At 47.3% G+C, this 15,673-nt stretch overlaps 1 protein-coding gene across 1 annotated transcript in view; it reads left to right on the forward strand.

Moving 5' to 3' along the window:
• Positions 1-15,673, forward strand: part of mmaa (metabolism of cobalamin associated A) — a 94,826-nt gene that overhangs the window by 13,549 nt on the left and 65,604 nt on the right. Inside the window, exons 2-3 of the mRNA XM_072496120.1 lie at positions 7,876-7,998; positions 14,943-15,113. Of these exons, the coding sequence (XP_072352221.1) occupies positions 7,876-7,998; positions 14,943-15,113 (294 nt within the window). The remainder of the gene's footprint in view (positions 1-7,875; positions 7,999-14,942; positions 15,114-15,673) is intronic.

Genomic DNA, 15,673 nt, shown 5'->3' on the forward strand with positions numbered 1-15,673 from the left:
CTCTACTCCAAAAAATTTACTGAGCCGTGCTCCAGTCATATGCGCCCTGTGTAACACCTTAAATTGTATCAGGCTTAGCCTGGCACACGAGGATGATGAGTTTACTCTACTTAGGGCATCAGCCCACAGCCCCTCCTCAATCTCCTCCCCCAGCTCTTCTTCCCATTTCCCTTTCAGCTCATCTACCATGATCTCCCCCTCGTCCCTCATTTCCCTATATATGTCTGACACCTTACCGTCCCCCACCCATGTCTCTGAGATCACTCTGTCCTGCACCTCCTGCGTCGGGAGCTGCGGGAATTCCCTCACCTGCCGCCCCGCAAAAGCCCTCAGTTGCATATACCGAAATGCATTCCCTTGGGGCAACCCATATTTTTCCGTCAGCGCTCCCAGACTCGCAAACGTCCCATTTACGAACAGATCTCTCAATTGTGTTACCCCTGCTCTTTGCCATGCTCCAAATCCCCCATCCATTCTCCCCGGAACAAACCTATGGTTATTTCTTATCGGGGACCGCACCGAGGCTCCCGTCTTTCCCCTGTGCCGTCTCCACTGCCCCCAGATTTTCAGTGTAGCCACCACCACCGGGCTTGTGGTGTATTTCTTCGGTGAGAACGGCAACGGCGCCGTCACCATAGCTTGTAGGCTAGTCCCCCTGCAGGACGCCCTCTCCAATCTCTTCCACGCCGCTCCCTCCTCTTCTCCCATCCACTTACACACCATTGAGATATTGGCGGCCCAGTAGTACTCACTTAGGCTCGGTAGTGCCAGCCCCCCCCATCCCTACTACGCTGCAAAAATCCCCTCCTCACTCTCGGGGTCTTCCCGGCCCACACAAAACTCATAATACTCTTCTCAATTCTTTTGAAAAAAGCCTTCGTGACCACCACCGGGAGGCACTGAAACACAAAAAGGAATCTCAGGAGGACCACCATTTTAACCGCCTGCACCCTCCTTGCCAGTGACAGGGACACCATGTCCCATCTCTTAAAGTCCTCCTCCATCTGTTCCACCAACCGCGTTAAATTTAGCCTATGCAATGTACCCCAATTCTTGGCTATCTGGATCCCCACGTACCGAAAGTCCCTTGTTACCTTCCTCAACGGTAAGTCCTCTATTTCTCTGCTCTGCTTCCCTGGATGCACCACAAACAACTCACTTTTTCCCATGTTCATTTATACCCTGAGAAATCTCCAAACTCCCCAAGTATCCGCATTATCTCTGGCATCCCCTCCGCCGGGTCCGCCACATATAACAACAAATCATCCGCATACAGAGATACCCGGTGTTCTTCTCCTCCCCTGAGTACTCCCCTCCACTTCCTGGAACCCCTCAATGCTATTGCCAGGGGCTCAATCGCCAGTGCAAACAATAATGGGGACATCCCTGCCTCGTCCCTCTATGGAGCCGAAAATATTCAGACCCCCGTCCATTCGTGACCACGCTCGCCATCGGGGCCCTATACAGCAGCTGTACCCATCTTATATACCCATCTCCAAAGCCAAATCTCCTCCGCACCTCCCACAAATAATCCCACTCCATCTATCAAATGCTTTCTCGGCATCCATCGCCACCACTATCTCCTTTTCCCCCTCTGGTGGGGGCATCATCATTACCCCTAGCAGCCTCCGTATATTCGTATTCAGCTGTCTCCCCTTCACAAACCCAGTTTGGTCCTCATGGACCACCCCCGGGACACAATCCTCTATCCTCATTGCCATTACTTTGGCCAGAATCTTAGCGTCCACGTTCAGGAGGGAAATAGGCCTATAGGACCCGCATTGCAGCGGGTCTTTTTCCTTCTTTAGGAGGAGCGATATCGTTGCCTCTGACATAGTCAGGGGCAGCTGCCCCCTTTCCCTCGCCTCATTAAAGGTTCTCATCAGTAGCGGGGCCAGCAAGTCCACATATTTCCTATAAAATTCAACTGGGAATCCGTCTGGTCCCGGGGCCTTCCCCGCCTGCATGCTCCGAATTCCTTTCACTACTTCCTCCATTTCAATCTGTGCTCCCAGTCCCACCCTCTCCTGCTCCTCCACCTTAGGAAATTCCAGCTGGTCCAGAAAACACATCATTCTCTCCCTCCCATCCGGGGGCTGAACTTCATATAATCTTTCATAGAATGCCTTGAACACTCCATTCACCCTCTCCGCTCCCCGCTCCATCTCTCCCTCCTCATCTCTCACTCCACCTATCTCCCTCGCTGCTCCCCTTTTCCTCAGTTGGTGGGCCAGCAACCTGCTCGCCTTCTCCCCATATTCGTACTGTACACCCTGTGCCTTCCTCCACTGTGCCTCCGCATTACCCGTAGTCACCAAATCAAATTCTACATGCAGCCTTTCCCTTTCCCTGTACAGTCCCTCCTCCGGTGCCTCCGCATATTGCCTGTCCACCCTCAGAAGTTCTTTCAGCAACCGCTCCCATTCCCTACCCTCCTGCTTTCCTTTATGTGCCCTGATTGATATCAGCTCCCCTCTAACCACTGCCTTCAGCACCTCCCAGACAACTCCCACCTGGACCTCCCCATTATCATTGAGTTCCAAGTAACTTTCAATACACCCCCTCACCCTTAAGCACACCCCCTCGTCCGCCAATAGTCCCATGTCCATTCTCCAGGGTGGACGCTGTTCTTTTTCCTCCCCTATCTCCAAGTCCACCCAATGTGGAGCGTGATCCGAAATAGCTATAGCCGTATATTCCGTCCCCGTCACCTTCGGGATCAGCGCCCTTCCCAAAACAAAAAAGTCTATCCGTGAATAAACTTTGTGGACATAGGAGAAAAACGAAAACTCCTTGCTCCTAGGTCTACTAAATCTCCAGGGGTCTACTCCCATCTGCTCCATAAAGTCCTTAAGCACCCTAGCTGCTGCCGGCCTCCTTCCGGTCCTGGACCTCGATCTGTCCAGCCCTGGTTCCAGCACCGTGATAAAATCTCCACCCATTACCAGCTTCCCCGCCTCTAGGTCCAGGATACGTCCTAGCATGCGCCTCATAAAGTTGGCATCATCCCAGTTCGGGGCATATACGTTCACTAAGACCACCGCCTCCCCTTGTAATTTGCCACTCACCATCACGTATCTGCCCCCACTATCTGCCACTATGGTCTTTGCCTCAAACATTACCCGCTTCCCCACTAGTATGGCCACCCCCCTGTTTTTTTGCATCTAGCCCCGAATGAAACACCTGCCCCACCCATCCTTTGCGTAGTCTGACCTGGTCTATCAGTTTCAAATGCGTCTCCTGCAGCATAACCACATCTGCCTTAAGTTTCTTTAGGTGTGCGAGTACCCGTGCCCTCTTTATCAGCCCGTTCAGCCCTCTCACATTCCACGTGATCAGCCGGGTTGGGGGGCTCTTTACCCCCCCCCCCCCCCCCCCCCCCCCCTTGTCGACTAGCCATCCCCTTTTTTTAACCAGCTCCTCACCCGGTTCCCACGTAGCTGTCCCCCCCCCAGGTGGCGCCCCCCCGCCCCGCCCACCCCACCCCATACCAGCTCCCCCTCCTCCCCAGCAGCAGCAACCCAGTTAAACCCCCCCCCGCTAGATCCCTCACTAGCGTAATTGCACCCCCCATGTTGCTCCCAGAAGTCAGCAAACTCTGGCCGACCTCGGCTTCCCCCCGTGACCTCGGCTCGCACTGTGTGACGCCCCCTCCTTCCTGCTTCCCTGTTCCCGCCATAATTATCATAGCGCGGGAACAAAGCCCGCGCTTCCCTTTTGGCCCCGCCCCCAATGGCCGCGCCCCCAGCTCCTCCACCTCCCTCCCTCCCTCCCCCATAACATGGGGAAGAGAGAAAAGTTACAGGGTCGCAGGATTAATAACTTAAAAATCATCTCTCCCCCCTTTTCCCCCCTCTTCGACCCCCATATTCGCCCCACCACTTTGTCTCAAACGTTCTTTTTTATAATCCACTTATTCCAATTTCTCTTCGACAATAAATGTCCATGCCTCATCTGCCGTTTCAAAGTAGTGGTGTTTCCCTTGATGTGTGACCCACAGTCTTGCCGGCTGCAGCATTCCAAATTTAACCTTCCTTTTATGAAGCACCGCCTTGGCCCGATTAAAGCTCCCCCTCCTTCTCGCCACCTCCGCACTCCAATTTTGATATACGCGGATCACCGCGTTCTCCCACCTACTGCTCCGAGTTTTCTTTGCCCATCTGAGGACCATCTCTCTGTCCTTATATCGGAGAAATCTCACCACTATGGCTCAGGGAATTTCTCCAGCCCTCGGTCTTCGCGCCATAACTCGTTAGGCTCCCTCCACCTCCAACGGACCCGTCGGGGCCTCCGATCCCATTAACGAGTGCAGCATCGTGCTCACATATGCCCCGACGTCTGCCCCCTCTGCACCCTCGGGAAGACCAAGAATCCTTAAATTCTTCCTCCTCGCATTATTCTCCAGCACCTCCAGCCTTTCCACATGTCTCGTGCATCTCCGTCTTCACCACCAGGCCTTGTATATCGTCCTCGTTCTTGGCAGCCTTTGCCTTCACGACCCGAAGCTCCTGCTCCTGGGTCTTTTGCTCATCCTTTAGCCCTTCAATCGTCTGTAATATCGGGGCCAGCAGCTCCTTCTTCATCTCCTTTTTATGTTCTTCCACGCAGCGCTTCAAGAACTCGTGTTGTTCAGGGCCCCATATTAAACTGCCACCTTCCGACGCCATCTTGGTTTGTGCTTGCCTTCCTTGCCGCTGCTCTAAAGGATCCACCGCAATCCGGCCACTTTCCTCTCCTTTTTCCATCCGTGTCCAGGGGGGATTCCCTTCTGGTTTACCGCACAGTGTTTTTAGCCGTTAAAATTGCCGTTGGGGCTCCTATTAAGAGCCCAAAAGTCCGTTCCACCGGGAGCTGCCGAAACGTGCGACTTAGCTGGTCATCGCCGCACCCGGAAGTCACTGTCTGTATACTCTTAAGCTGTGGAGTACCCCCTACAGTAGCTCTCAGCCTCACAGGTACACCACAGGGACACTTCCTGAACATGTGTTGAAGGACACAATTGCCCTGCAGTTGAACATTGAATAGTATGCACCCAGGACTGAGGTGCTCTGCGTACCTCTATTTATTTCTGTTCAGTTTTTTTAGTTTATTCAACTTTTTTAAAAAACTTGTGGAAAAAAACTCACCCAAAGAACAAAAGAAAAGTACAGCACAGGAACAGGCCCTTCGGCCCTCCAAGCCTGTGCCGACCATACTGCCAGTCTAAACTAAAATCTTCTGCACTTCTGGGGTCCGTATTCCTCTATTCCCATTCTATTTATGTATTTGTCAAGATGCCCCTTAAACTATACTATCGTCCCTGCTTCCTCCATCTCCTCCGGCAGCGAGTTCCAGGCACCCACTGCCCTCTGTGTAAAAAAAAAAAAAAAAAAAAACTTGCCACATACATCTCCTTTAAACCTTGCCCCTCGCACCTTAAACCTATGCCCCCTAGAATTGACCCCTCTACCCTGGGAAAAAGCCTCTGACTATCCACTCTGTCTATGCCCCTCATAATTTTGTAGACCTCTATCAGGTCGCCCCTCAACCTCCGTCGTTCCAGTGAGAACAAACTGAGTTTATTCAACCTCTCCTCACAGCTAATGCCCTCCATACCAGGCAACATCCAGGCAAATCTCTTCTGCACCCTTTCTAAAGCCTCCACATCCTTCTGGTAGTGTGGCGACCAGAATTGAACACTATACGCCTAACTAAGGTTCTATCCAGCTGCAACATGACTTGCCAATTTTTATACTCAATGCCCCGGCCAATGAAGGCAAGCATGCCGTATGCCTTCTTGTCTACCTTCTCCACCTGTGTTGCCCGTTTCAGTGACCTGTGGACCTGTACATCTAGATCTCTCTGATTATCAATACTCTTGAGGGTTCTACCATTCACTGTATATTCCCTACCTGCATTAGACCTTCCAAAATGCATTACCTCACATTTGTCTGGATTAAACTCCATCTGCCATCTCTCCGCCCAAGTCTCCAAACGATCTAAATCCTGCTGTATCCGCCGACAGTCCTCATTGCTATCCGCAATTCCACCAACCTCTGTGTCATCTGCAAACTTACTGATCAGACCAGTTACATTTTCCTCCAAATCATTTATACATACTACAAACAGCAAAGGTCCCAGCACTGATCCCTGCGGAACACCACTGGTCACAGACCTCCAATTAGAAAATCATCCTTCCATTGCTACTCTCTGCCTTCTATGACATAGCCAGTTCTGTATCCATCTTGCCAGCTCACCCCTGATCCCTTTTGTACAGTCTGCCATGAGGGACCTTGTCAAAGGCCTTACTGAAGTCCATATAGACAACATCCACTGCCCTACCTGCATCAATCGTCTTTGTGACCTCCTCGACAAACTCTATCAAGTTAGTGAGACATGACCTCCCCTTCACAAAACCGTGCTGCCTCTTGCTAATTTGTCCATTTGCTTCCAAATGGGAGTAGATCCTGTCTCGAAGAATTCTCTCCAGTAATTTCTCTACTCCGAAATCAGCAGCTCCCCTTGTGCTTATGTCATGCTAATTTTTTTTAACTTGCTCCTGAATTTCAAGCTCCTTTCCTCTGTTTTCTCTGTGACCAGCAAGGGTTGCAAAAATTGAAAACTTGTAAGTGAATGGAGCTGCGTTTATTGTTAGAGATAGATAAAGCTAGAAATTAAGCACGCCCCTGCTTGCCAGATGGTGACAGGTAATGCCTGTCCTGGCTTCGCTTGACATCCATGCAAGTGATTGCTAATCGGTGGTCAGAATTTTGGCTGATCAACATGGCTTGGATGTTGAAAAGTCAAGGCTAGTAGATTCCCTTTGGTTACTTGTTTGAACCTTCTAATCACTTTGATCTTTACTTTGAAGACTGACAGATCTGACCATGAAGGGATCTCAACATTCCTTTTTGCTTACCTTGAATCTCCCACAAAACAAATTGGGCCCAAGGAAGATGAGAGATTTGTGCAATAAATATGTGAGCTACTGAAGCACCTGAGTCCATAGTAGAGTTGCCATTGACGATCACACTGATTGCAAAGTTTGATCTTTTTGTTATTACTCATTTCTACACCTCGCTGTGTATGTTTTTGTTCTTCATGGCTCTGACTCGCGTTTATAATTACTGATTCATCAATTGTATTCCAGCTGCTAGCAATCAATGGGAAGTCTGCCAACCTGGAATCTAATCCTATTTTACCCAAAACTGTAAACTGTTACTCTTCAGTTAAATAGTTTTTCTTATAGTGATCAACAAAATCGGAATTGGGAGCCATTATACATAAATTTTGAACTTTATATCTTGGAACTAATTGATTATGAAAGATAATCCAGAAGGTTGATGAGAATATATAAGCTAATAGGTAATGTATAAGGTATATGTGAATGGCTTCTTATCACACTGAAAAGACATAGTCTAGTCCGCAACAAACAATTATCACAGTGATGTTTTTCTCCATATCCCTTCCAAACAAGATGTGGAGATGCCGGCGTTGGACTGGGGTGAGCACAGTAAGAAGCCTTACAACACCAGGTTAAAGTCCACAATAGGTTTGTTTCAAACACTAGCTATCGGAGCACTGCTCCTTCCTCAGGTGAATCAGGAAGGAGCAGACTTCCGAAAGCTAGTGTTCGAAACAAACCTGTTGGACTTTAACCTGGTGTTGTAAGACTTCTTACTGCGCCTTCCAAACAAGACTTTCATTTCATATTAGTGAATTAAATGATATAAAGGTCTTGCTCTGTGTGAAAAGATCATGCAATTTAATTTCCAGTATCTGTATGCCAGATACATCAAAATATTCAATGCTCTGGAGAGCTGGCAATTTGAAGCCACCTTTGTGTTGGAAACAAGTCCCGATTGTGGTAACTTAACATACTTGTTTACCCTACAGGACTGTCTGGTCCACCTGGTGCAGGGAAATCCACATTTATTGAAATATTTGGGAAGATGCTGACAGGAAAGGGTCATAAAGTTGCTGTTCTAGCTGTTGATCCATCTTCACAAACCTCTGGAGGTAAGTATGTAGTTGCATGTGTTCCATTTTGTATGAGGGTATCCACTGAGTTGGTGTAGGCTTAATCTGGCAAAGTTCTTATTGTCGGTGATTCTTGTCCCTGATGGGTAAAGTCCCTAATGAGGGAGTTGGAAACTGATTGAAGGGGGAGGGATTATGGATAGATTAACAGTTCAAATACGTCCACATGCTACTTGCTCTATAATACTATTTCCGTTAAGCCAAGAGCCAGTCTTCCATACATCGGTTCTACCATACGCAGACTACAATGCATACGCAAGTAAGTGGACAGAGAAGTCTGACACAAGTCATCTAAGAAGTTGAACTCTATTCTTCTTACCCATAAAGAAAAGAAGCTAACTTGCAATAAACCACGATTTTACAGCATACCATGTGATTTCAGACTTGTCTGTATTTGGAAATAGGCCTCAGTCTACATAATAGACTTGAGGAATGTCAAACCTGCTTAAAACAGTGAATGTGGGGCAGCACGGTGGCGCAGTGGTAGCACTGCAGTCTCACGGCGCCGAGGTCCCAGGTTTGATCCCGGCTCTCGATCTCGGTCCGTGTGGAGTTTGCACATTCTCCCCGTGTTTGCGTGGGTTTCGCCCCCACAACCCAAAGATGTGCAAGGTAGGTCGATTGAACACGCTAAATTGCCCCTTAATTGGAAAAAATGAATTGGGTACTCTAAATTTATTTTTAAAAACAGTGAGTGTGACAAGTCCGCTATTGTCGAAACAATTTTGCATATTCTCCCGGTGTTTGTGTGCGTGCTCACCCCCACAACACAAAGATGTGTGGGCAGCACGGTAGCACAAGTGGATAGCACTGTGGCTTCACAGCGCCAGGGTCCCAGGTTTGATTCCCCGCTGGGTCACTGTTTGTGCGGAGTCTGCACGTTCTCCCCGTGTCTGCGTGGGTTTCCTCCGGGTGCTCCGGTTTCCTCCCACAGTCCAAAGACGTGCAGGTTAGGTGGACTGGCCATGATAAATTGCACTTAGCGACCAAAAAGGTTAGGATAGAGTGCAAGTGAGGGTTTAAGTGGGTCGGTGTAGACTCGTACTGTTTGTTCTATGTGCAAGGTAAATGAATGCTACATTTTCCTTTAATTGGAAAAAAAATTGGGTACTCTAAATTTATAAAAATATATATATCAGCTTTCATGTTGAAATGAGAAAATAATTATTGAAAGAACATCAAAGCCAAAAGGGAACTACTACATTGATTTGCCAGCATGTTAACGATAATTATTAGGTGGACCTTTAGGTCCTGGAACCAATTTGGGGAAGGCAAAGAGTAGTTTTACATAGAATTTACAGCTGAGAAACAGTCCACTGCTGGCATTTATACTCTGCAAGTGCCTCCTCCCACCCTACTTTATCTCACCTTATCAGCGTTGCCTATTTCTTCTTCCCTTGTGTACGTGACCCGCTTCCCAGGAAATGCATCTGCGCTATGTACCTCAAACCATTACACGTGGTCGGGAGTTGCACTAACCATTCTGAGGAAAATAAAGTTTGTCCTAAATTCCCTCCTGGATTTAATAGAAATGTTATTACAAATAGTGAAAGGTTTTTATAGTGTTAAATTGGAAATTCCTAGACGGGATTCTCCAATAATGGGGCTATGTCCCCAAGCCCGCGAAAAACGCATGCGAATCACTCTGGACTTACCTGTAGAAGTCCAGGGTGATTCTCCGATTTGCAGAGGGCTAGCAGGGCCCCGGAGTAGTCCTCGCAGCTCCGGCTGCCGATACGGGGCCCTGCACATCCGGTCGGGGGTCCGCACATGCGCACGGCGGCAGCCGCCCCGCGAGGCATGGCTGCCCCACACCGTGGACCGGCACCGAAAACATAGGCCCCCCCCCCCCCCAGATCGCGCGCACGCGGGGATCGGTGGCGCCTGGCCATCCTGGAGGCCCCCCTCCACCGGGGCGGACGTGGACTGAGTCCGCAGCCGCCACACCGAGTTCCTGACGGGTGAAACCATGAGAGAACCACCTTGTCGGGAACTCGGCCTGCTAGACTCGGTGAATCGCCGCGGGGGCCTCTTTCAATGGCCCCCGACCGGCGGCGCGTTTACTGCACGCGTGCGATTGGCAGCGGTGCTCCGTAGAATCGCGGGAGCGGCATCGGACCTGATCTCGGGTTTGACGCCCATTCTCCACCCCCGCGCTGATCACGATTTCGGCGTGGAGGCTCGGAGAATCCCGCCCCCTATCTCTGGTTGGGGAGCATGTGATCTGGGGTAATCAATTTAAATTGTTCCTTGAGAGTAAGACGAGAGCTTAAAAGACGTTTCTTTTGTACAGAGATTTGTTAGATATCAGCCTTGGCTCACTGGTGACACACAATTGCCCCTGTGCCAGAAGGTTGCAGGTTCAAGTTACATTCCAGAAACTTGACCACTTATTCAGGGTGACATTTCAGTGCAGTATTGAAGGAGTACTGCACTTTTGGACAAAGCAGTAAACCAAGGCCTTGTTTACCTTCTCAGGTGGATAATAAAAGATCCAATGGTACTCTGAAGAAAAGGGGAGTTTTCCTGGCTAATATTTATCTCTTGGCCAACATCAATAAAACAGATAACCCGGTCAGTACCTCATGCAAGCTGCTATATAAATGCAAGTTTATACTTTCTGTCTTTCTGGCGTGGGCAACTTTCTCATGGAGTAATTGATGCTGAAGCCATTGCTTTCCTTTTAAGGAAAGATTAGATAACAATTGAAATGGTGGAACCTACAGCTGTGGAGAAAGGACAAGGCATTGAGATTAGTTTGGGTTGCTCCAGCAAAGTGCAACTCGAGCATGATGGGCCACAGGACTTTTTAAAAATATATTTTTTAAAAATTAAGTTTAGTGTACCCAATTCATTTTTTCCAATTAAGGGGCAATTTAGTGTGGCCAATCCACCTAGCCTGCACATCTTTGGGTTGTGTGGGCGAAACCCACGCAAACATGGGGAGAATGTGCAAACTCCACACGGACAGTGACCCAGAGCCGGGATCGAGCCTGGGACCTCAGCGCCCTGAGGCTGCAGGGCAAACCCAATGCGCCACCGTGCTGCCCTTAAAAACAAATATTCTTGGGGTGTGGGCGTCACCGGCTAGGCCAGCATTTTTTTGTCCATTGATAATTGCCTTTGAGAAGGTGATGGTGAGTTGCCTTCTTGAATTACTGCAGTCCATGTGGTGTTAGGGAGGGAGTTCCAGGATTTTGACGCAGTGACTGAAGGAACGGTGATATATTTCTAAGTCAGGATGATGAATGGCTTGGAGGGAATCTTCCAGGTGGAGGTGTTCCCATGTATCTGCTGCCTTTGTCCTTTTAGATGATAGTGTTCATGGTTTTGGAAGGTGATTTCAGAGGACCTTTGGTGAGTTCCTGCAGCGCATCTTGTAAATGGTGCACACTGCTGCTTCTGTTTGCCAGTGTTGGAGACTTCCTGTGCAAATGAACATCCATCTACTGTTCTTTAGAATGATTGACATAAATGATAGTTTTTTAAAAAATAATATTTTATTGAGGTATAAACAATAACATCAACATGGTAAAATAAACATTTCACCCCCAGCCCAATCTTCACGCACCTCAACCATACAACAATCCGCCCCCAACCCCCACACCCCCCTTGGAATACTGCATCTGCTGACATTTTAATTTTCCCCGAGAAAGTCAACAAACGGCTGCCACCTCCGGTGAACCCTAACATTGACCCTCAGTTTTAAAAAAATATTTCTTTATTCTCCTCCTATTTTGCATTTTCTCCCAAAATTACACCCACCAACAATAAACAATAATCAGTAATAAACAATAATCAGTAACAAATATGTCAATCCCCATATCAATAACAACGATCCCATCCTCCCACCAAACCCAAAACATTCGCCCACATGTTCACATAAACAACTGACAAAAAGGAATCAGGAATCGCCCATGGCCACCATTAACACCCATCGCCCCCCCTCCCCCCAGCCCTCCCACCCACCCTCCCCAACTAATATTCGATGTTATCCAGTTCTTGAAAGTGCATAATGAATAATGCCCATGAATTGTAGAACCCCTCCATCCTTCCCCTCAGTTCAAACTTAACCTTCTCCAGAGTCAGTAATTCCAACAGATCCCGCCACGCCAGGGCACAGGGTGGAGAGGCTGCCCTCCAACCCATCAGGATCCACCTTCGAACAATCAACGAGGTGAAGGCTACAACACCTGCTTCCGCACCCGTTTCCAACCCTGGCTGGTCTGACACCACGAGTATGGCCTCCCGGGGGTCCGGGTCCAGTTTCATGTGCACCACTTTAAAAATTACCCTAAAAACCTCCTTCCAGTAATCCTCTAGCTTTGGACAGGACGGACCACGCTCACACACATCTTCTACTCCTTCAAAGAATCTGCCCATCCTCGCCCTCGTGAGGTGTGGTCTGTATACCACCTTCAGCTGTATCAGCCTCAACCTCGCGCACGAGGTGGAGGCATTCACTCTCCGGAGCACCTCACACCAGAACCCCTCCTCCATATCCTCTCACAACTCTTCCTCCCACTTTGCTTTGATCCCTCCCAGTGGTGCCTTCTCTTCCTCCAAAATAGCTCCGTAGACCGCTGACATCCCCTTCTCCAGTCCCCCTGTCGTCAGCACCTCCTCCAGCAATGTGGAGGCCGGCTCCTCCGGGAAGTTCTGTATCTCCTTTCTGGCAAAATCTCGAACCTGCATGTATCTAAACATATGCTTCTCCTCCAGTCCATACTTCACTTCCAGCTTCTTCAATCCTGCAAACCGACCCCTAAGAAACAAATCTTTCAGTGTCTTAATCACCTTCAACATTGACCCTCTTAAGGCGAACTTTATTTTCTCGAGACTGAGAAACCCAGCCATGTCACTAACCCAGACCGCTACACTCGGGGGCTTTGAGTCCCTCCGCATTAACAAGATCCGTCCCCGGACTACCAGGGAGACGTCGGCCTCTTTCGCCCCCTGAACTCCCGGATCTTCCGACAATCCAAAGATCGCTACTATGCACTATATCACTAATTGATAAGACATCCAAATGGCCATGCATTTGGATTACACCATGCAGTTCATCTCTAGGAATTACATATAGTTATTGTATCAAGATGTTCTCGTGACATGAGAGCAAAGTTGAGTTTACACAGTTATCTGAAAACCAATTCAGGTCATGGCCTTGTCATTACCCACAGTTGTCCTTTTTTATTTCATGCTGTGGATTTCACAAACTTTTTTTACTGTCCAAATCTGATTTTGCCAGAAGCATGTGTCATGACATAACTGGAGCTGATAAGCTTCATGTATTTATAGCATGACAATATTTACATTAAAATATTAATGGCTAACTTAGTTGGTGCAAAGAATACTAAGTAATGAAAACCATTTTCACACAGTAAAATTCCATAAAGAGCACTCAAATGAGTGACGAATAAATATTTTATGCCAGTGTTGTTGAGAAGGTAAACAGGGGGAACTGATTGTTGTTCTTTGAATGGTGCCATGGGATCCTTAATGGCCAACTTAATTACAGAAACAGGTTGATTGACCCTTGGATAATGTCCAATCTGAAGGATGCAGCAATTCTTCATACTGCATTGGAATGTAAGCGCACAGATTTTGTGCGGAAAGAAACAAGAACAAACTTGCATTTATAAAGTGCCTTTCACATTCTTGGGATGTTCCAAAATGCATCAGAACCATTGAAACACTTGTAGACAAACATGGCAGCGTATATGAACATAGTCAAGTCTTAAACAGTAATGGGATAAATGACTAGAGATTCTGTTTTAGGTTGTTCAGGATTTTGGCCAAGTGGATGCTGTGATGGTAGGGAAATGTGGAGGAGTGTGTTGGTTGAGGTGCAATTATTGGACAGAATAACTGGAAAAATGCCGTGCTCATCTCTGAATAGTTCACATGATCTTGTATGCCTATTTGAGAAGGCAGATAGGAAACTTAGTTATTTGTAGCAATCTCTTGGTACTGCACTGAAGTTTCATGCGTTTGATTGTATTCAAGCCACAAAGAGAGGTTTAAACTCAACATCCACTGCTAAAGGGCCACCACACAAACCAAGCTAGCACACTGCAGTAAACATATGTTAAATGGTTTTAATATGTATTTATGTGTGTAAGCTGGATGCTGCAGCAAGAACGCGTTGAACAGCTAGTTGAAGGAGAAGAGCCTTTTTTTCTTTGTGTGTTCACCAGCTTTTCAAGTCAGGTGGAGGGGGTTTCTAATTCAATAGTTTTCTTAAAGCTTTTGTTATTCCTGATCTGAGAAAAGACTTGTGGAGAGGGAAGGAAGGAAGATTGAATATAAAGAAAGCTGTAAAGATGGAACCAAGATGCAGTAGCAAAAATCAGAGAGATTGTCATCATTAGGATAATGTAACAAGAATCTCTCTGGGAGAGATCAGAGTTAAATGGCAGCAGTTAAGAAAGTTTGCTGTGATAAAAGTCAGCTGTTGTACAAAATTGATGGGAATGCAAAAAGTACACGGAGTAGTCTGGAAAAGTAATAGAAGGAAAAGTGGCAGAACACAGGACAATATGCAGTGAGAAATGGCAGCACTGACAGAGACTGATAAACATTGAGGAACAAATTGGAAGCCTAATACGGAAACAATGAAAGCTATAGACAGAAATATGAAGAAAGTAACCCATCAACACAGGAACAGAAAGAAGGGAAAATATGCAATTGATGTGATAACCAAACAAATAATTCAATAACCAATTAGAAAATAGATAATCGAAGGCTATGTATTTGTAATCTCTAACCACAAGAAAATTGCAAGCATTGTAGATGCAAAGATATATTTCAAGTATTAAGTCTTGGAACATTTCAAAATTACAACACTCTTGAAATGGTATCAAAAATAATGGTACTATATTTCACGAGAGAAGTTGTTTTAATTTTGCTATTTCAATTTTCAGGGTCACTCTTGGGTGACAAAACGCGGATGACTGAACTTGCAAGAGATATGAATGCTTATATCCGTCCATCACCCACTCTGGGTATGTTGGGAGGAGTAACCAGGACCACAAATGAAGCAATTATTTTATGCGAAGGAGCAGGATATGATCTAGTTCTTGTAGAGACTGTAGGTAAGTGAATGTGCACTCTTTTAGAATCATAATGCACATAAATTCTTAATTCTGTGTTTAACTGGTCATTTGTGGTACCATGTCTACCATTAAATGTTATTAGCCTTTTTTGTATTGTGGCTCAAATGTTAACAATTTTAAAAAATATCCCCCCCCCCCTCGGAATGCTGCTACTGCCGACATTTTAAATTTCTCCAAGGAAGTCGACAAACGACTGCCACCTCCGGGAGAACCCCAGCATTGATCCTCTTAAGACAAACTTTATTTTCTCGAGGCTGAGAAACCCAGCCATGTCATTGACCCAAGTCTCTACACTCGGGGGTTTCGAGTCCCTCCACATTAAAAGGGCAGCACGGTAGCACAGTGGTTAGCACAATTGCTTCACAGCTCCAGGGTCCCAGGTTCGATTCCGGCTTGGGTCACTGCCTGTGCGGAGTCTGCACATCCTCCCCGTGTGTGCGTGGGTTTCCTCCGGGTGCTCCGGTTTCCTCCCACAGTCCAAAGATGTGCAGGTTAGGTGGATTGGCCATGATAAATTGCCCTTTGTGTCCAAAGTTGCC

Source organism: Scyliorhinus torazame, chromosome 3, assembly GCF_047496885.1.
Source record: "Scyliorhinus torazame isolate Kashiwa2021f chromosome 3, sScyTor2.1, whole genome shotgun sequence".
Classification (NCBI taxonomy): domain Eukaryota; kingdom Metazoa; phylum Chordata; class Chondrichthyes; order Carcharhiniformes; family Scyliorhinidae; genus Scyliorhinus; species Scyliorhinus torazame.